The 21,978-nt window shown below is 45.1% G+C and overlaps 2 protein-coding genes and 1 long non-coding RNA gene across 20 annotated transcripts in view; 2 read left to right on the top strand and 1 right to left on the bottom strand.

The window, feature by feature from the left end:
• The window catches only part of PLCXD2 (phosphatidylinositol specific phospholipase C X domain containing 2), a 49,220-nt gene extending 42,373 nt beyond the window's left edge, over window positions 1–6,847 (top strand). The window contains exon 4 of the mRNA XM_045785234.2: window positions 760–6,847. Within this exon, the coding sequence (XP_045641190.1) occupies window positions 760–919 (160 nt within the window). The 3' untranslated portion in view covers window positions 920–6,847. The remainder of the gene's footprint in view (window positions 1–759) is intronic.
• Window positions 6,848–7,498: 651 nt separating this feature from the next.
• Window positions 7,499–21,978, bottom strand: part of LOC123784078 (uncharacterized) — a 78,444-nt gene continuing 63,964 nt past the window's right edge. For all 8 annotated transcript variants that reach the window (XR_006777382.2, XR_006777385.2, XR_015724207.1 and 5 more), the window contains 4 exons: window positions 21,219–21,389; window positions 20,765–20,941; window positions 11,628–11,805; window positions 7,499–8,751 (listed from right to left, as the gene is read on the bottom strand). This is a non-coding gene — a long non-coding RNA (uncharacterized LOC123784078). The remainder of the gene's footprint in view (window positions 8,752–11,627; window positions 11,806–20,764; window positions 20,942–21,218; window positions 21,390–21,978) is intronic.
• The window catches only part of PHLDB2 (pleckstrin homology like domain family B member 2), a 209,637-nt gene continuing 199,903 nt past the window's right edge, over window positions 12,245–21,978 (top strand). For 4 of the 11 annotated variants that reach the window (XM_045785229.2, XM_087861635.1, XM_087861632.1 and 1 more), the window contains exon 1: window positions 12,247–12,492. The gene's annotated coding sequence lies outside the window, so the exon portion shown is untranslated. Of the gene's footprint in view, window positions 12,493–21,978 lie in introns of all 11 variants that reach the window. The other 7 variants (XM_045785232.2, XM_045785231.2, XM_087861633.1 and 4 more) reach the window with 3 other exon arrangements.

Below are 21,978 nucleotides of genomic sequence, written 5' to 3'. Positions count from 1 at the left end.
TAAATATTGAGTTCTTGTTAATGATATGCGTACTGGGGTATTTGGGGCATGTGTGTAGATGTGTGCAGTTGGAATTTGTCAAAAATATGAGATGTTTTAATGGAAGGGTAGAGCGATGGGCTGATGGACAGCTATGTGGCAAGCACGTACTATAAAATGTTAGTGATAGAAGCTAGATGGTACATGCACTGACCGTAAATTTCTTTCAGTGTTAGCTACGTTTGAAAATTTTCGAGTTAAAAAAAATTAGAGAACCTACCGATAATTAGGCTCTTTTTTTTTTTTAAAGATTTTATTTATTTATTTGACAGAGATAGAGACAGCCAGCGAGAGAGGGAACACAAGCAGGGGGAGTGGGAGAGGAAGAAGCAGGCTCACAGTGGAGGAGCCTGACGTGGGGCTCGATCCCGTAACGCCGGGATCACACCCTGAGCCGAAGGCAGACGCTTAACCGCTGTGCCACCCAGGCGCCCCGATAATTAGGCTCTTGATCTTAGTCTTTCAAGGTCCTACTGACATGGTTATCTCTTTGGTGCTTGAGGCAAATAATCTCCTTTTCCAGTACAGAAACCCTGAAAGTACAGTTCTGTGCTGAAACAGACATCCCTCCATCCCTGAAAGAGAGCTAAAGCTTCAAGGGACGGACTGCAGGGGACCTTGCTTCTATTGACGTACTTTTGTTACACGAATGGAAATGTCTTGTTTCCATTTCTGGAAGAGTCCTTTCAAACTCTACTCTCTGTTCTCTCTTCTGTGTAGGAATCTTCCTGCCATCCTGGACTGGGTGAAAACTCAGAGGCCTGGAGCCATGGGTGTCAACATCATCACATCTGACTTTGTGGACCTGGTGGACTTCGCCACGACTGTCATTGAATTGAATGACCTCCTCCAGGAGGACAGGGCTTTGGCTAAATGCTGATTTGCTTTTTAATGGCGACTTTGTTGATCCAGGCCGGCGTTCTGAAGGGTTCTTGTTAGGACGGCCCCTGGGCAGTGATGGGGAAGGAGGAGGAAGAGGGCATTTTTCCCTCTTCATAGGGCCATTTGGATAAAATTACAGAGCTTTTAATTGCATTTTTCCCAAATGAGACTTTTCAAAAAAAACGGAAGTCCAAGGGAAAAAGCATGTTTCGTGTGATCAAAGTCAGGGTCTCCCCAATGGCTCATGATGTTGAATGTAATGTGGAAATGGGGTCTCCAGCTTCCTTTTGAGTGTCTCCAAATTGGCCTGGTTTCCTGCTGTCTTCCAGGATGTTGTGTGTGAGCCAGCGAGAAGACTGACCCAGAAAGGCATTCTTAGGCAAAAGAATGGCTCCCCGCAGGTGTGGAAGGCCCTGTAGGGTGGCTCTAACATCAACCTGGGGCTTTGAGGGAGAAGAGGGTCAGGCACCAGTTCTCTCTGGCATGTTGACTCTTCCCCGAGAGCGTGAGACTTCTTTGTCACCAAGCCATTCCAGCCACGAGCTGTTCTTGCGTAGCTTCTGATTAGGAACTTGGCACCTTCATTCTTTGGATAAACAGTGCATATTGCCTTTGCTTTCTGAAATGGGTTTCCCAGTTGTAAAACATTGATTCCTTTCCATTTCTGTTGGCCCCTTCTTAAAAGTGAAAGGAACAATGGTGGGAGATCCTGTCAGTGTGGGGCCCAACAGGAGACACACATGCATGTTTGCTGCATGGCGCATTTCTTTGGTTTAATCCTATAGCTTTTCCCAAAATGGCTGCCAGGTAAACTCCTGCATCATTTTGGCAAAGTCCGCTTTGGCACGGGATCTTCACGCCAGATCTTGGAATTGCATTTCACTGCTGTGTGCCAGACCCCGGGTCTGGGCTCTGACGCTAACGCTAACGGAAGGCGCCTTGTCGCTGGCGCCGGGGAGGCAGCCGCAGGATGCGTGGGGAAGTGCAATGGATTTACGGAGGAAGCTCCGAGGGGGATCGGAGCTGTCCTGTAACTCCTTGAAAACAAAGACTACCTCGGGGACGTTCAGGATGACTTGTGTGTCATCAAGGGAGAGATACCCAGTGTTGGAACATTTCCAGTTTGTGTCTTGATTCTTCTACTCTCTGCGGGTTGTTCAGAGCCTGCTAATCACCACTGCAGGAGGGCTGTGAAACTCAAGAGGGGATTTGGGGGTGTTTTTGAATCGATAAGAGGTACTTATCCAGAAGGAGCCCTCTTGTGGTTTTATTTATTTATCCATTTATTTATTTATTTATAGATCACGTATCTTTAGTGCTTCTTACCTCAAGAGCACTCACAAAGGAGCTCACCCAGGCCCGATGCTCCCCCGATTTTCAGCAGGCCATTGCGTTTCAGGACTGTGCGCGACCTCTGACTCGACGTTGCCAGCTGCCCCAGTCCTGCCGGGACAGTGGCGTCGTGTGGGTGTGGTCCGGAGCTGAGAAGCCCCCGCCGGCCACGCACCGGGTCGTGAAGAACTCTCCGTTCTTGAGGGAGAATCTCCAGTAGGAGGTCCGAAAGGAAGGAGCTGGAAAGAAACCACGTGGGAGTGTGTACGTGCCGAGGATCCCTAAGGAAGTGTCAGCCTCTGGATTCTTAAGGCCGAAAGAGAACCATGGCCTCCTGGACGGATGTGCGCATGCGTAAGGATCTCGGGCCCACCGCCCGCCCCCCTCCCCCGCAGCGGCTCGCCAGTCCTCCTGGGCAGTGCTCACGGCAGGGCCTTCCAAGTCGGGGGCCGCGGCGGGCAGCGGCGGGCACTGGAGGTGAGCTCCCCAAAGCACACACACAAGGCCAGCTCGCGCTCTTCCAGCCAATGCTGTCTGTAAAGGCAGTTCATCCCTGACCTTGAGCTCCCGCGGCTGGAGGGGGGTCACAACACAAATGCCTCTGGGAAAAATCTGGTTTAACTTTTCCTGTTCTTGCATTTGCACCCCAACTCCGAAAGATTTCTGGGATTGTACTGTCATTTTTTAGGGCCTTCTCTGGAAAGGAGTAAGAAAGGAAGTGCTCTCACTTTCTCAGTTGTTCTTCAATTCTGCTATTAAACCCCAGTGACAAGCTCTGAAATCCCTGGCCTACCCTCAGGGTTTTATTTGTGTCGTTATTGTTTCTTTGGGTCTTATTTTTAACTCTTGGTCCATTGCTAGGGACTAGATCATTTCCCCTCTTTTAACCCTTTGTTACTTGGCAAAGAGATGAGGAGGCAAGAGGAGAATTATTCTGCTCTGTTTATTTGAGCCTCAGCTTTGTCCAGGTGCTCGGTGCTATGAGGCCAGGTGTGTTGGCAGGTATCTCCACAGAATACCAGTGACACCCAAGGGCTGCTGACTGTTCAGTGAAATGTTTACTTTTTTCCTTTAGTTTTAAAAGATATAATTGCACTTCACTTGGGTCGTAACATTTAAGTGCATCTCAGTGTTTGCCTGGTAAGAGAAAAGTCATCAAGCATGACACAAAAGCACAGAAAATGGTCCCAAGGTCGTGAGCACGGAGTCCTGCTCTATGTGGCAAGCACAGGTGCCCACTCCTTCTTACTGCTCTGGGTTGCCAGCCTGGCTTGCATTCTGAAATTCTGCACAGGAGTTCTGGGAGATGGGAGGAAGATTATTTGCAGTTCGCCCTTGATAAACACCCTTGAATTGGCAGGATCTCTGGTCCTAGAAAAAGTTGTTCAACATATCGCAAAGGATGTATGCATTCTGCTCTTGGAGCTAAGGCCAAGCAAGAGACTCTGTGATGGGACAGAGGGAGAATAGACTTTAGGTCTATAACTCATTCTGCAACTGCCAACAGTAGAAATGTTTGACCCAACCACATCATTTATTCTTACAAGATCAAACAAGGCTGTCGTGCTTACTCAGAATTCACTTCAAGATCAACTAAAAAGCTACTTAACTGAGCCAAAGAGGGCTTTAGTTTCATAGGATTTGGGGGCATAGTTCTTCTGAAATGTAGGCTGAGTTTTTCATGAACCCCCTGGACCATTTGCCACATTTCCATGGCTTTGTGGCAAAGGGGACAATCACAGGTTTCAGTTAGATTAGAGCAATGTTTAAAGGCCTGAACTTGGAGCCTATTAGAGGTACCACTGTGGTTTCAAGGGGACAGAAGATATTCTTAGGGTTGGAGAGGAAGTCAAGATGGAACGGATGGAAGGGAATGATAAATGATTGTGGATTAAATTTTAAATTAATGGCAGACCTAAGAGGGTCATGCAAAAAACTATTATATATACGCTGTATGAGACTTCTAATAGTTAAGTTTGGTTATTTCCTCAGTACTGAGTCCAGACCCCTGAATTCTTGAGAATAGTTAAGCCACAGTCCAAACCCAGGACTTTTATATAAACTCAAAGAAAAGCACAAGATCTGAGCCCAGGTCATGATCAATCTTAAGAATCCTAGTTCTTCTTTCATGACCTCACATTCACATCACAAAGTGGATGTTTCCGTTCAAGAAGACAAGGTGGTGGAGTATTCTAGAATGAAATGCAGTTTCATGGTGGGTCAGGATTTTGTTTCTGTTTTTCTGAATCTTGCCATAAGAAAGTGTCCCCCAAAGAGGTATGATTACAACCCAGCGAGAAAGCCTAGTGATAAGCTTAAGGTGGAGAAACAAGAAATTACAACTGAAATGAAATGGTTTCTTTTCATGGAAGCACTAGGGCTACGCAAATTCAGGCCATCTAACCGAATAAGTTTGTGCCCCGGGTGAAGCTTTTGTAAGGTTCTTTACTGGCTGACTGCAGTTGTTCACTGAGAGGTTCTGGGAAATGGAGCAGGCTAATGAGTGGGGCACAGCCATGAGACTTACCTCTCGTGGCTGTGCAGCTAAGTGACCCTGTGCCCCATCTGTCTTGGTTCCTTAATCTGGAGTAAAGACATTGTCTGCTACTTTAGTGCTGTTCTGCAAACCTTGGTGGACTAGCCCCCCAAAATATCAGGCCCCTTATGATTAAATTGAATGCCTTATACTCGGGGGGTGCATAGTCCTAGTCATTGTTCCTTGTGTGGCATGTGTGAAGAAATGCTATTTGGCTTCATTTCTCGAAAATGTGGCGTGGGATGACGGAAGTAGCACGACCCTGGCACCCGTAGGAATCCGTAGAATGAGATGGGTGGAGCTGCATGAAATCTGCCGGTGCACGCTTGAGTTCCTGAGAGGTGGGCTTTCCCAACTGCATGCTAGACAGTCATGTTATGCCACAAGGGAATGAACAGAAACTGAGAACATCAAACGTCCCGGCAGGAAGTTTGTTTTGTATGGCATAGATCGTGGTTGTCCCTCGAAATCCTACTACCTTTCCAGTCCCCCTTGGCCCTCTGCCTCAGATGGTTTCTTAGTATTTGCCATCATAACTTTGTCACTCACAAATGTTACCTTGGGATACACAGGAGTGAACTGATCGGGTGATAAGTGCGTTAGCTGGAAATTGACTCTAATTCCAAGTGATCGTGAGCAGCTCTTTACTACCCCAGGAGAGGTACTATCTCCTTATCTTCTGGCTTCCCCAGCTGCCTACTAGAAGCGTGGACACTAAAGCTACTATATTGCTGCATGGGCCCTTAACCCGGAAGAATACGGTACAAAACGCTACTGATGTTGTTGAAATAGCAGTCTTAAAAACTATAAAAATATTCTAAGAGAACTCTTGATCCTGCAGTGGATATAGTGTTCTAGTCTTTTTTTCCAACAAAACTTATTCTTAGGACTTTTCAGGCTCGTTTCTAAGCCTACATAGTTCGGATACAATATTTTTTCTTCTCTTCACTGGGAACTCAATCCCACAGACTATTAAGATAACCTCATCAACAGTCAAGAGGCATTTTTCATCCCATTCCTTCTGACCTCCACGAAAGACCCCTTTCTCCTCTTGTCTCCTGGCCATCCTTTATCATCTGCCGATCACTCTGAGTAACAGAATGCTGGCAGAACTTACACAAAAAGGCACGCGTGTTCAGTGATGCCCAAATGCACCCTTAGCACCACGATTATTGCTCTGTGCTGTTCCCAAATGCATAATTCTGCCCTCCCCCCCCCCGAATCTGATCGGAATCCAGAACTTGGGGCCAGTAATTGATTCAAAGAGCAGGAGCTTGCTCACAAGCTTGGAGCCCAATGAGAAGCACAGCACTTTGAAGTCAAACCGGTCTTCCGGCGCTTTGTATATTTGCAGTTTTACGTTAGCCATTAGTTTATAGCACTAATAACACTGCGGTCACGGACCTATAGTATCGATATGATAAATCGAATTCTAGACACACTGGTACCTTGCTGCTATTCTACTTACTAATTTATGGCCCAGTAGTAATAAGTGTCACATACAGACTGTGAATGCATTGTTTGACTGTATATATGCCAACTGTAAAACTTAACCTCGCTGATCAGCACTTAGAAAATACAGAGATTATCATAGTGAAGATACGTCTTGGTCAATTCAGATGATATGTGGCTCTGATAAATACTCTATTAGGTATTATATTTGTCCTCTATGCTTGTTTTATATTACAGTGCATGCTATTTCCTAAGTAAAAAAATACTAATGATAAATTGTACCAATTTTAAGGTTAGACTTAAACTTTTACATATATGCTGCTTGGTACTCTGAAATGTATTTTGTGGCTTAATGATCTTATTCACACACATTTCACTTGGCTTTTTCTCCCCTAGGAAATCATTATTCAAATATATCTCTCCTTCTTTCTTATAAACTGGATCATACTGTTTAATTCAACCTAAAACATTGTAAAGCCAGATTACCTCATTTTAACTGTGAAAAAAAATTTAATCGATATGATGACATTATGTCTTTTCTTGTATTTTATTTGAACTACCTAAGTAGGCTTAAACCTAATAATAAATATAAAACTTCAGCAGGCACTTTTCCTTGTTTCTATGTGCATTTTATTATCGGCCCACTTCGAATATTTTTTAAAGGCTGTAGACTCAGTGTCAGTAAGATGTCTTCTCATACGATATTGAATAAAGACCCATGGGGATTGGCTGACCGTGCCCACAGTCCCCAAGATGAGCATGAAATGTGCACACGGATTTGTCATCCGTGCCTCTCCGAGCTTCACCCCCAACACTTCAGCTGTTTCTTGTAGGCTTGGACCAGGTCCTGCTGGCCTCCATATTCTCACGCGACTACCATCCCCAGCCCACATTACTCTGACTGCCAAATGCCCAGAGATAGAACAATGCAGAGATTACATGTTTGCACACACACAGAGTCAGTAAGAGTGGGCATCCAGGCGCTGCTGGCAACGAAGATTCAAATATTTCCCTCGTTCCTCATTCTTTTTAGTAGAATACCTGAGCCCACTTAATTTCAGTGAATTTCTGTTTTTGCCCTATGCCTTACAAAAATAATGGGTTGAGGTGAAAGTCCTGTGTATGAATTTAGTAGAGAGGAAATTAATTCCATGTTGTCGTTCATTTCATATAGTTAAATGTTGCAACAGCTAATTAGGGATGATCACATTTCTGTTCAAGTTAATGTAGCAATTGAAGAACAAGGCAAGAGTCAGATTTGATTTTTTTTTTTTTAAGATTTTATTTATTTGACAGAGAGAGACACAGCAAGAGAGGGAGCACAGCAGGGGGAGTGGAAGAGAGAGAAGCAGGCTTCCTGCTGAGCAGGGAGCCCGACACGGGGCTCAATCCCAGGACCCTGACATCACTCCCTGAGCTAAAGGCAGACGCTTAATGACTGAGCCACCCAGGCGCCCCAAGAGTCAGATTTTTCACCTGTATTTCTAGTTAATGTCGTAAATCTACCATACTGTCCTCTGGTTGGCTTTCAGACGTACCACGTTCAGTCATTCCCATTTGGTTTTAATAAAAAATTACATGATGAAGGGAGGGCTGGGTCTAACATAATCAAAGCAGGTAAAACCTGCATGGGGTAATTACAAAGACTCCACTGGCCTGCCTCAATTTCTGAGCCTACACTTGGGTTGAGACATTGCTCCATGAGAATGGAGCTGGTACGTTACGTACAAATGAATATTTCATATGGTAACGGGGTTCTGAACATTCTCTTTAGCACAGAAGCTATGGCAACAGGCATTTCAGAGATGCACAGCCCTGTGTTTCTGTCCCAACTCTAGAATGTTCTGGCTGTTTAACTTTAGGCAAACTAACATCTCTAACTATATAGGATACAGGACTAATCTCCTCTGATGGGTTATTGAGAAGTCCACATAAGAAACTATACAGAAAGCATTTTAGCCCAGAGCCTGGCACTCAGTAAATTCTCAAGAGTAGTTATTAGTCTTAGTTTGGGGGTGGAGACTTTGCACCCACCCCATCCAAGTACCCACCACGATCCCTTCAACATGGCTAACTTTTTTTTTTTTAAGACTTTATTTATTTATTTTGACAGAGAGAGACAGCCAGCGAGAGAGGGAACACAAGCAGGGGGAGTGGGAGAGGAAGAAGCAGGCTCCCAGCGGAGGAGCCCGATGTGGGACTCGATCCTGGAACGCCAGGATCACGCCCTGAGCCGAAGGCAACCGCCTAACGACTGCGCTACCCAGGCGCCCCCAACATGGCTAACTTCTAACTCTTGTGTTGATTGGTAAATGATTTAGCAGAAACTAATTCATAAGAAGGGACGCAGATAAATTCAGACAATGAAAGAGAAGTTGCACCATCACTGGACCAGCTCCGCATGGCTCAGAGTGAGTGGGGCTCCTGCCACTGGTGGTGTGCCGGATGATGTGAGGTGGAAGGCGGCCAGATCCTTGAGTAGCAGTCCCGTCATCGGTCACTTAATCATTCTGATTATAGAGAGGAAAGTCTCAGCTTAGTGACGAAACCCCTCTGACCCTTGTTTAACCAGCAACAATTTTTAAAAAGGCAATAGCATCCACCTGACATTTAATACCATTTTGTTTGCATTTTATTTATTTTGTGGTTACCTTCTCTTTATGGCAAGTGATACTTGGTTTTTCAACAGTGATATAAAATTTTCTTTCAATGTACATTTTTAAAAAAATTCCACTGTGACGCTATGGGAATGACCTTTGTTTATGATCCTTTCCAGGTTGGGAAAAAAAACCAAACTGCTGTTGATTCTGCCGCACACTTTGGTTGAGAACTGGGTTTAGCTATGCTCTTTTTGAACATCCTTAACTAAATAAATAAGTATATAAACAAATGGCTATTTGAGATAGAAGATCCCCCGTTTTTTCATAAGGACACTCCCATGTCTCCTGTAGAAGTTTGTACCCCGAACACCCTCCTTCCTTTCCTTCCCAGGCGGCAGTTTAAAAGAGGAGGAGAGAGGTGCCCAAGTCCCCCAGTCCCGCTGAGCCCCCCTCCGCCAGGGTTACGTGCAATGCCGAGAGCAAACCCCACTTCTTCGACTTGGGAAGTAGGTCCTCTTCTGTGAATCCCTGAGGTTAGGATGCCTGGATGCCCCAGATTTTTGTTGGTTTTTTTTTCCTTTCCCCAAAGGAATTCTTCTTGATCAGCAGTATGTTTCTTTGTTTATCCCGCTGCAAATCTGCTCACTGGGACTGAAGGAGTGTTATTATTTTTAAGACTTGAAACCTTGCATTCTCTACAGGTTGCAAGGGAGGGACAGGGACCAAAGCTCATGTGCCTCAAACCTTACCCAGGATGCCCTGGGCAAGTGCCAGTTAAACAAAAGTGCTAGTCAGACCGGGCTGTTTGCACAGCTGGGCAATGTTTTTGGAGAGCATGGGTGGGGAACGGGGACACAAGAGTGTCAGCCTCCGTCCAGTAGCATCATGCAACTGAGAGAAGCCTTAGGCAAGCAGATGGCTTCAATCGAAGGGGCCTGGTGTCTAAAGAATGGGATTTCTCCTGTGGAGAAAGGCCCTGAGAAGCAGAGCTCTCACTGCAAAAGGGGGCCACTGAAAGCTCTTCTTTGTTTAACCTGAGAATTTCTCTGCCTTATGGCCTAAAGACTTTCCTGCTTCGATCCGGGTCAACCTGGGCCTAGCAGTCTCATTTCTAGGCCTCCATGAAGTATCAGTGGATCTGGAAGAAGAGATTAGATTGCCTTTTGTAAAAGCTACCCCCCTCCCCAACAACCTTGCGGGTCTGGAACTAACTTGCCAAACATCAGAGGGGTCAGTGGACTACCTCAGTGGGACCAGAATGCCCTGACATCACACACAAAATTTTGGAAGTATGTGCACTTCTTTCCAGTAGAGGATCCCGTAGCTCTCCTCAGATTCTCAGAGGAAACTATGATCCTAAGAAATTTACATACCACTATCTTTCAAGTACCTATGAGAATGAACCATCATTTAAAGGTTGTTAAGCAAGCAAAGATGGCCGACATAGGTCTTGGTCTTTCCCATTCAAAAAAATGAATTAAACTAAGACTCATATGAATTTGTTGATTATGGATGCTCTCTTTCAAGGGGTAAAGTCGGGGGGCGCCTGGGTGGCACAGCAGTTACGCGTCTGCCTTCGGCTCAGGGCGTGATCCCGGCGTTACGGGATCGAGCCCCACATCAGGCTCCTCTGCTATGAGCCTGCTTCTTCCTCTCCCACTCCCCCTGCTTGTGTTCCCTCTCTCGCTGGCTGTCTCTATCTCTGTCAAATAAATAAATAAAATCTTTAAAAAAAAAAGAGGTAAAGTCGGATAAAAGAAGATAAAAAGGAAGAGACTAAGCAATTCCAAAGGACCCTAAGGGATAGTTAGGTGGGCTCTAGCATGAGAGGCCAAGTGGGAGATGGGAGAAACCAGACACACCGACAGACACGCAGGGGTGGATGGGTGCCCTGCACAAGTCGGAACACCAGATTTCAGAGGGAGGTGGACAAATCGGAGGCTTTCCAGAGAGAGACATCTAGGAGGGTGAAGGGTCTAGAAGTCGTGTCACATGAGAAATTGGGGATGTTGAGTTTAGAAAAGACTGAGAAAAAGGTAATGGAGATATCTTCAAGTATTTTCAAATTGTTACATGACTGAGATACTAGAATCTTATGAATTTAGATGTGGAAGGACCAAAGAGCTATTGTCCAGGTGCTAATGTTACAGGAAAGAAAACTGAAAGCCAGAGAGAAAAGACTGGCCTAAGGCAGAGCTGGGACTAGAACCTGGTCTCTGAGTTGGCTTTCAGTGTCCTTTCCCAACATTTGCAACTGCCTCCCTGAGTGCCTGAGATGCAGAGACGAACTAGGACCCATGACTTGCCATTTCAAGAAGGTAGATCTTGGCTCAAGAAAAAGCATTCCTATCTGAGATCGTGAGCTCACCATCAGGCAGAATATTTCTGAAAGAGTGTGCATTCGTTTTCTGTTGCTGCTATAAGACGTCACCACAGGCTTAGCGGCTTACAGCAGCACACATTTGTCACCTTTCAAGTCTAGAGTCAGAGGTCCAAACTGGACCAGCAGGGCAGCATTCCTTCTGGAGGTTCTAGAGCAGAATTCACTTCTTTGCCTTTTCAGCTTTCAGAAGCTACGTTCCTTGGCCCGTGGCCCCTTCCTTCATCTTCAAAGTCAGTGGCACAGCGTCTTCAATCTCTCGCTGACTCTGCTTCTGTCACCATGTCTCCTTTGTTTCTAGCATCTAATAAGGACCCCTGTGATACACCGGGCCCACCTGGATAATTCAGGATAATCTCCCATCTCAAAATTCACAACTTCATCCCATCCACAAAATCCCTCTTACCATATAAGGTGACATATTCACGGTTCTCAGGAGTCGGACATGGACATCTTTGGGCGCTCTTCAGCCTACCACAGGGTACAAAGTGCACTGACATTGGCACAGTTTTAGAACGGTGAGTTCAAATCCTAGTTGAAGCACCTACTCATCGCATGACTGTTACCCATTTGAGCTTCTGTTTCTATAAAATAAGAAGAAAGTTTCAAGGTTACTATGAGGATTTATGCTAATAGATATATAATGCCTAATATATAGTGCACGTTCAGCAAGTGGCAGCCAGGTTTGTTCAAAGAATCTCCAGATGATTCTCACCAGACAGGAATTCAATAGAAGAAACTTCCGTAAATGAGAGATTAGCTAAAGTGACCTCGAAATTCCCTTCTGAGATTGCTACAAGAAAAAAAAGTGAAATAAAAGGGATTTTCCTCCCATGTATCTTTGTGTACTTCACAGAGCTGGTTGCAAGGTCACTGCCTTTCTGGGTAGTCAGTAGCTCACAGATCTGCTCTCTGCCCCCACCGCGCTGCTATCGGGCTTGAGCAGGACTGTGAGAGCCTGGACTGGTCTGCAATGATTGGCCAGACCAGGCAGCTGAGACCAGCGCAGGCTCCCTCCTTCACATCTGTCAACACACCTGATAGAGAGCAAGTCGCAGCCCAGGAGCACTGTCTGCAGCGGCCAGGGAAAGCAGGAAAGCAAAGGGAGGGCAACACCTTGATATGGTGCTTGAGGAAAAGCTAAAGCCTGAGCCCATGCTTCTTACCACCGTCCCAAAGTCTTCAACAAGGATTGGAACAGTCATGGGCCACCACTGCTGAGTCAAGAAGGAACTTGAGAGAAGAATCCAGACTCTAAAGCAACGATCAAGGTAGGCGATCTCTCTGGTCATGGGCCTTCCTCTCAAGATCACAAAACCAGCGCCTTGCCCAGCCTTGTAGCCAGGGTGTCTCTGATGATGGTCTACCGAAGATGTATGTTAGTTGTGGGTGTGTGTCGAGAGAATTCAGTCATTTGTCCACCAACGTGTTCTGCAAAGTAGGCTCTCATTTTTCTTCCGTCCTCGCTCCCCTTTGAAAATCGTCGTTGTTCCTCTACATATTTCAAAGTTTTAGAAAGTTTTCTACCTTTCGTTATAAAAATCGTGTGTGTGATTTCTTGAAATTCTTCCATTAGTCATGGTTCTTCAAACATGACTTGGTTCCAGAATTTTGTTTGCTTGAATTCTTTCCACTTCCAAGATAGAGCACGACAGTTGGCGTTCTAATTCTGAGGAACACCCTGCCCGTGCAGAAAGCTGTCAAACTGAAGCGATAGGATCTCCCAGGAAGCCATGTGCATTTTTCTGCTCTGGAACCTAAGGAGTTAAAAGTCTTGAAATTGCTGGAGCAGAATCAAGCCTATTTACCTAAGCTTATCACCCAGGGCAGCCAGGTCAATCATTTACTGATGAAAGGCTGTTTCCTAACTTTGACAGAAGACCACTAAAGCCCATGGCTGACTATCTCTACACAACAGACACAAGGCAATGTAGAAGGTACTGCCCTCTGGGGCTAGAGCCCATACTCTCTTCTGACCAGAGACGTTTGTCTCCTACCCAGAGCTGTAAATGCCACAGGGTCCTTCCTAGCTCAACAATAAACAGGAACAAGCCTCATGCACAAACTGAATACCTGATGTCACCTCAGGCCTAAGAGCTTGTGGCTTTGAAGAAGCTTTCCCTACTTCTGGAGGTCGACAGGGAAGAAATAGGCTCTAGAACAAGTTCTTCAGTGATTCCCCAGGGGGAATAAGATTAAGTAATCACCAAAAAACATGGAGTTTTTCCCCTTCAAGTCTACACATTCCAGAAATATGTCATTTTTAATAAACATGATCCGCTCTGCTTAGGTCTGAGCCAACTCCTCCAGAAAGGTGGTCCTATTGTCATCCTCTACACTCGTCACGTCTGTGCAATGGCTCAGAGCTCTTACCATTGTTAGAAGGCCTGGTGATAGAGAAGCCCTATTTTTCTGAACTCCCTTTAGGGAAGGGGTTGGACCATTTACTAAACAAGGTAAGGTTTGACACTATTTTTGTCAATCATTTATGGAATTGAAGTGAATCCCCTTTAGTGAGGTTTGTGGCCCAGAATTTTTATGTGGCTCAGGCCGTTAACTCGATGCAGGAGTGGAGGCCATTGCAGAGGGTGGCCTAGACACAAATCCCATGTGTGATTTTGGGTGAGTCTGTGGCTTAACTCCCAGGAATGTGGTGAAGAATTATGGAAACTGATACATTTCTGCGAAGATATTAACTCTGTAAAATGTTAAGTGTGTGTCTGGCTGGTTTCCAGAGAATGTTCATAGATAATGCATGTGAAGGGGTGGTTTAGAAGGGGGGTGGGGAGTGTGTCAGAGCATTCCAATGCCCTGGCCAGATTTACCCACAATACCTTAGGCTGCCTTAGGAACAGATATGTCTTATCTATCCTTTCTGCGTAGCATCTGGCTTAGGCCGAAACACTGGTGGCCCTTGAGAGTATATCCAGCTTTTCTTCCCATTTCATGCGTATTGGATATTAGGTGGGGGGGGAGTTACTCTTGAGATTGACTAACAAAGTAGACAGTATTATTCCTTTTACAAGTTAGGAAGTTAGAACCCAGAAGTTAATTAATTTGCCCAAGTTTACTCAGTCAGAGGCTGAGCCAGGATTCTACCCAATTCTGCTTCATTCCCAATCCGGTGTTTTCCCCCAGTGGTCATGGAGTTAAGCACATGCAGAAACATAAATCGTGGGTGTGTGGGCATTGGGGGGGTGGGGGGGTCACTGAGGAAAGCAAAGCTAACAGGGTCAGTAGTTTTCCACTGGTCCTTGGATGTGCCATATGCCCAAGGCCGGCTGGGTGCCACTATAACCAGAACACCAGCATTGACCAGACAGGACCTTCTTTGAGGGGAAGTAAGGGGAAGGAACAGGCGGGGAGCAAATGGAAGTGTTCCCAGTCCTAGCAGTGACAGTCACTGGAGTCTTCCCGATCCTGGCTATTTCTTAAATAAACCTAGGGAATTTTCAGGCTAGATCTCTGCCCCTTTCTATTCCAGAGGCTCAAATTCATGAGCCCCAACTTAAGTACGACATTTGAACTATTTCCAGGGAAACAAATGACACCATTCCAATCCTTCTCCAGGAGCTAAGAAAATTAATTATGATTTCGCTTCACTTCGGCTCATATCCACTCATCTAAATCCATGGGATTTGGGCAGAAAGAGGCTTAAAGCAAGAGGAACTGTCAGCAATCCATCATATCGAAGCTCCCAGTAGCTGCAACCCAAAGAGACCCATGTTAACCTGGAGTCCAAATGGCTTTTGGTGTCATTCAAGCGATAAATGAGTAAGGTCTTCCTTTCCTGCCGACCCCCATTTCACTTTAGTTCGGATACATCCTAAAAATTCCATTAGCTGTCTGGCAGAAATTCCCAAGCAGCCACAATTCCTGAGCACTTACAAGATCAAGATAAAGAAATGCCACAGTGAGATGTGGTTGACTAAATAACTTTGAACAAAGAATTTCTTCTTTATACTGACCCACCTCATGCATACCTCAGCGTGTGATAGCAAAGGCATTACCAATAGGGATCGCATTGCCAAGTCCACTGAGTAAGTGTCATTTTCTGAGACAGCTGACCCTGCATGAACTGTACTCACACGCTATCATTTTTGTGACCTAAAACATTAGGAAAAAGAGAAAAAGTTGGAGCTGAGATACATGGACTCGTAACAACATTTCACCTTTATCCAGTGCCTCTGACGACCAGGAAATGAACTTTTATCTACATTTGAACCTTTTTATCTACATTTTTAAAATTTAATCCTTATAACAAACTTATGCAATTTGCTCAATCCACACATATTGGATAGCTAGTAAGATGAGGTGAAATTTAAACTGGGGTCTGTCTGGCCAAAGCCCATGTTCTTGAGCACTCTGTTTTGGGGAAAATACCCAACAGTGTCTACGCTATTTGTATTCTAAGTGTAAAAGAGTATGGAGTGCTTTCTGAATTACTATCTTGGGTCCTCAGAGTATATACTTACGACTCCCTTCTCTAGGTGTTCTGGATCCTATACAGGCATAAAACCCAAGATCAGAGTAGCTTTCCTCTCCTCCAGGAAAGCGACAAGGAAACACACACACACACACACACACACACACACATACACACACACACATACACACACACATACACACACATACACACACACACACATACACACATACACACACACACACACACACACACACACACACACACACACAACTCACCCTCAGGTCAGCATTTTGATCCCTTTCTGAAATTGCAAAAGAAAATCGTCCTCTTCTCCTGGTTCACGAACATTGTTTTGTTGATTTGTTTGATTTTAATGTAACATAGAGACAAGTAGACAGATTTTTCATTTATTGTACCAGGACATTTTATTTCCGCAGTCAGATCTCTGTCTCTCTCTCTGAGAAAGGAACTACGTCAAAACTCCCCATATGGTTTTCTTTCATCTTCATCACAGCCCCATAAGGGCGGTGTCATTTTCAGACGGCATTCTTTCACATAAGGAACCCGACACTCAATAAAGGTGAGCGCCCTTCTCAGTGTCACTCAGCTCACAAGTCCCATAGGTCTCGCGACTGCAAATTCTTTGCTCTTTTTTTCCTAATACACAAGCAGTTTTCTGGATTCTTCAGGCTCACAAATGGCGGGAATGGGATAATGCAAGCTAATTAAATGCCAGCTGACTAAGGAGCCTGTTCTTGGGCTGCAGAGACCTACTCCAGCGTTGATCGCTTTGCTTTGGCTGCGATTCTATCGGGTCAGTGTGGTAATTAGATTCTCACTGAGTAGTGGAAATGAAGATGCTAACTGATACTTAATAAAATCTGCCTTAAAGGCAAAAGCCATTCAACCCATGTGCCCATAAGCAAAGTTAAGAGATCAAAGGAATTCTTGCTAAGAAAAAGGTCAGAAACCACCGTCCTCTAACTGGTTGCGTGCCTGTAGGACGGTATATACGGGTAGGGGTTACAGGGTCCTCATGGTGTCTCTCGATATACACAGTTCCTCTCTTGTTTAATTCTCTGATCAGATGGTGTCTTGTGGTCAAGCAAGAACACCTAAGGAAGTCTTCCTACAGATTCGGTGTCTGTCGCGGGTGGAGTCCCCATACCTCGAGAAGCCAGCTAAAGTTACATCAGGCGTTCTTGTGCCCTGTGAATTTCATTTCAGTCCTAAGATGCTCTGAAGAGTCAGGGGGCCCTCCATCAGTTGTGCATCTTGGGGAAGCAAATGTTTTTATTCCTAATGCTTCGCTGGAAACTACTGGCTGGCCATCTAAGTCTCCATCTCATGTGACAGTCTGGTTGTATGCGTTCTTGCTTTGGGATTCATGGGTATTTTCATTGCACTTTTTGTCCCCATCTCCTTGCCCTCAGAGGCTCTAAGGGTGTTGGTGCAGGAGAACCCATCCACTTTGGGCAATGAGCAAACAGAGAGAAGGAAACTTCTGCCCTGCCCCACACCAGCTAGTTTCCCTCCTTTCTACAGTTCCAAGGTCAAGTTTCCCCTGGGAACAGTTAGGGAACTGAAGGTCACAAAAAGCTGGCAACGCACCGTGCCTTGGAGGGTTTCCCAGAAAGCAAAATGAAAATGAGATTGTTTTCACATAAGACTTCTGTATTTGGAGGACAGGATTCAAACCGTTTGAATCTGCGTTTCACGTGTACTTAGGTAACCCCCATAAAGTGTAGTTGTTTTTCTTTTCCTAAAGCCAAAACAATATCAAAAATACTTCCTGCAGAGAACTCTAACTAGGCAGGATTCTTTTTGTCATCGCTGAGCTGCTGTTTTCAAGGATTCATATCTTAAGATAAGCCTTATATGGTGTGTTTAGCTGGGGCTCTTGTGTCTTTCCATGTAATGATGGCTGGCCGCGGGCCGCCTTATTGTAATCTCATTAGATGTCACAATGGACGCAGCTGAAAACTTGTGGTTAGTAAGTGAGCAGGTTGCAAAAAAAGAAAACCCAGAGGCCAAGCAAATATGTTGCAGTGAAGGAGCAGATGGTAGGTTCTCTATGACCTGAAGAAAACCAGTACTTCTGTCCTGAAAAGATAAACCTTCAAGCTCAAATATATGTATTCCACAAAATTCAGCTTTATGTCCTGGGTAGGAATCCTGAATATAGGCAAGAACCAATGGCTAGACCTCCTAATATATGACTGTTCTCTCCCAAAACTCATTTCATCTGGTTTCTCTTTGCAAGATGGAAAAGCCCTTGACAAGAGGTATTATTATGGAATATAGTTGTGTTGGTAACTTGTAGTCCAGCCAACAGAACATAAAACACAGCCTGAAAGAGGCACCCTGGTCCTGACTGCACCATTATCTGGCTCTGTGGGTTGCTGCCAACTTTTGAACTTCTTCGTGGTGACTCGGTTTTGATTCTTTACTCTCTGCATCTTCCCTGTGAATAACCACAGACATTCATTGATGGCGTCATCCTCAGTTCTGCTATCGTCACTTACTCTTTCCGAGAAACACGTTAGACGCAGTTTTTGAAACAAGATTAAATCATCTTGAAGGTTTTAAATTTATCTAGTGAGCCAAACCACAGCCTTCTTAGAGTCCCTTGTTGGGGTCTGTGTGTGTGTGTGTGTGTGTGCGTGCACTTACTTTTAATTATTTGTATCTGGGGGCACCTGCGTGACTCAGTCAGTTAAGCATCCAACTCTTGATTTCAGCTCAGGTCGTGGTCTCAGGGTCCTGAGATCGAGCCTTGTATTGGGCTCCATGCTGGGCGTGGAGCCTGCTGAAGATTCTCTCTCTCCCTCTCCCTCTGCCCCTCCCTCTGCTCGTGCCCTCACACAAGGGCACACGTGTGTGCTTTCGCTCTCTAAAATATATGTGTATATATATATATATATATATATATATATATATATATATATATATATTTGCACAGTACTCTGAAGATTATGCGTTCTCAATAAATATTCTTTGATAATAAATTGGTAGTTGACTGAATTTAATAGAGAAAGTGATTTTTTTAAAAAAAGACTTTGTCATTGCCAGGGATGACTAAAGAAAGAAGCAGTATCAACATGTGGTGGGCCTGGTGCTTTGAACATTACTTGCTCTCTGGCGGCCAGTAACAGGCCCAACAGAGCGGAGACGGGCTTGGTCTGCTCGTGCTACTGCTGCATTCTGGCTCTGCGACACTGAGCAAATCACTTCAGCTCTCTTGCTTGGTCTCAATTACCTTTTTTAAACAATGGAAGCCAGGGGATGGAAGTGTATGATTTTTTATGGCCTCCTCTAGTTTTTATATTCTGTCTTGTAGAGAAGTTAAGATCCACAGATCTTTTAAAAAGAAAATACACAAATGGTTTTTATCTCTCTTTTTTTTAATGATTTTTTATTATATTATGTTAGTCACCATACAGTACATCCGCGGTTTCCGATGTAAAGTTCGATGATTCATTAGTTGCGTATAACACCCAGTGCACCATGCAATACGTGCTCTCCTTACTACCCATCACCGGTCTATCCCATTCCCCCCCCCCCGAGGCCCTCAGTTTGTTTCTCATAGTCCATAGTCTCTCATGTTTCATTCCCCCTTCTGATTACCCCCCCTTTCTTTATCCCTTTCTTCCCCTACCGATCATCTTAGTTCTTATGTTCCATGGATGAGAGAAATCATATGATATTTGTCTTTCTCTGCTTGACTTATTTCACTTAGCGTTATCTCCTCCAGTGCCGTCCATGTTGCAGCAAATGTTGAGAATTCGTTCTTTCTGATGGCTGAGTAATATTCCATTGTATATATGGAACACAACTTCTTAATCCAGTCATCTGTTGAAGGGCATCTCGGCTCCTTCCACGATTTAGCTATTGTGGACAATGCTGCTATGAACATTGGGGTGCACATGGCCCTTCTCTTCACTACATCTGTATCTTTGGGGTAAACACCCAGTAGTGCAATGGCTGGGTCATAGGGTAGCTCAATTTTTAACTTTTTATGGGACCTCCACACTGTTTTCCAGAGTGGCTGTACCAACTTGCATTCCCACCAACAATGTAGGAGGGATCCCCTTTCTCCACATCCTCTCCAACAATTGTTGTTTCTTGCCTTGTCTATTTTTGCCATTCTAACTGGCGTAAGGGGGTATCTCAGTGTGGTGTTGATTTGAATTTCCCTGATGGCTAATGATTTTGAACATTTTTTCATGTGTCTGTTAGCCATTTGTATGTCTTCATTGGAAAAGTGTCTGTTCATATCTTCTGCCCATTTTTTGATTTGTTTATTTGTTTCTCGTGTATTGAGTTTGAGAAGTTCTTTGTAGATCTTGGATACCAGTCTTTTATCTGTAGTGTCATTTGCAATATATTCTCCCATTCCGTGGGCTGCCTCTTAGTTTTTTTGACTGTTTCCTTGGCTGTGCAGAAGCTTTTTATCTTGATGAAGTCCCATAAGTTCATTTTATCTTTTGTTTCTCTTGCCTTTGGAGATGTGTCATGAAAAAGGTTGCTTTGGTCGATGTCGTAGAGGTTGCTGCCAATGTTTTTATCTCTCTTGAGCCACTTTCCCTATCTCTTAGGTAAATGAACTAGGGGAATAAGAAACTGCTGAAAAGATCTCAAGAATGAAAGTCCGAGGCTATTATAAAATTGGAGAGGGTGGGCATCGATCTTTTCTGGAGAAGAAGCCCACTCAGCTGGAAAATGGAGGCAATCCCTTCTGAGTTCTGTCCAGGGCCAACCCTGGCAGGGACGCTCAGCGTTGCCACACCTGTGTGTCACTAATGGGAGCTCCAGCGAGCAGGCAGTCATGACTATTACCCTCCCTTTATAAATAAACAAAAGCCCTTAAAGGTGACGTGACTTGCCCAAGGTTACAGAAACATGGCAGTGTGTCAGATGGAACCGTGCGTGTTGGTGACATTATAAGCAAAAGGCTGCAGAGTGAGGGACAGATCTGTACCTCCTCTTAAGTTCACAAAACAATGGTCAAGGACTCTGGAAGAGCTGCAGGTTTGCTTTGGCTCCTGAGACCATTCTCGTCCTCCGGCCCCTCCCTGAGCCCCCTCCCAGCTGCCCTGCCCAGGGTTACTCACCCAGGTGGGTGCTCATCGGGTGCTGGGGCTCCTGTCCCTTCTGGTAAGCTTCCTGAAAGGCTATTTGTAATGAAGAGAGGGCACAACAAGGAAGCAGAACGCATCAAAGATCTTCCCTGAGGGCGTGAACTCAAAGGGCAGTGTTCTTGGGAGAGACTCTGGTTTCCCTCTTACATTCTGCAGAAAAGAATAGTCATAAGGATGACTGACAGAATTATGACGCTCCATTCCAACCATGGATAATTTTTATTTTCACCTCCGGGGTTATGTCACTCCTCTCTGCTCTACTTCTCCCACAAAAAGGAAAGAATAATGCTTGCTCACTGGGACGCTGAGAAAGCAGCCTGGGGCAGTGCCGTTCAAAGGAAACTGCTAGTCGCACCAAGCACCGGGGCAGGGCTGGAAGTGCTAGTAAAGAAAGTGCGTAGCATCAGGCCCACACGGGTTTACTTACCTCTTCAGACCAGTGTCCAGGGAGCTCTAAGGCCCTGCAGAACCACACTCACAAGTCACGCTGGGAACTCCGGGCCCACAAGAAGAGCACTGAAGGAAATGAGGCCTCAGTGGTTTCACGTCTCGGCCGCACTCAGAGCCTGCATCCCTTCGCTGCTCACTTTCTGGGTCCCTTTTTAGAGATGAGAGAGGGAAAGACGATATTAATTACTATCACCCAGGGATCTCTGGTCATTTTCGGGGTGCTGGGGGAACACGGTGAGTTCAGGAAGAATGGACGGATCTCCTGGCCGCCTGTTGTATGGGACTGAGCTTCCACACTTTTCCGTTTTGATTCTATTTCCAATATCTAATTGACTTTTTCTCAGGTAGTCTCTTGGGGAAAGGGGTGGGGAACACACTAATGCATAGTTGATACTGTCCACAGTCATATTGGCTAGACTCACTTTCTAGAAACCACAAAACAACCAACCAACCACCCACCAAAAGTCGCCCTTGGCTTGCCCACCAAATACACACAGTTAAGCAGGATAGGAAGAAAATAAGCTTATGATTCAACTGTGTACCAACCCTTCACGAGGCCAGAGAACCAACATGGCCCATGAGTCCAAGAAACAGTATCAATGTCACGTGTAACTCAGAAACAGACTCCATGTACTCCCATGGGACAGTCTCATACATGCTCTAATGCTAATAACCAAGTGACCAAGCACCAGTTAGTACTGTTACGGCTTCTTCTATGGAGTCCGTGAGCATACCAT

The sequence above is a fragment of the Ursus americanus genome, chromosome 4, assembly GCF_024610735.1.
Source record: "Ursus americanus isolate L20-20 chromosome 4, mUrsAme1.1.p, whole genome shotgun sequence".
Taxonomy (NCBI): Eukaryota; Metazoa; Chordata; class Mammalia; order Carnivora; family Ursidae; genus Ursus; species Ursus americanus.
The sequence above is the reverse complement of the archived record's forward strand: the minus strand, read 5'-3'. Positions and strand labels throughout refer to the sequence as shown.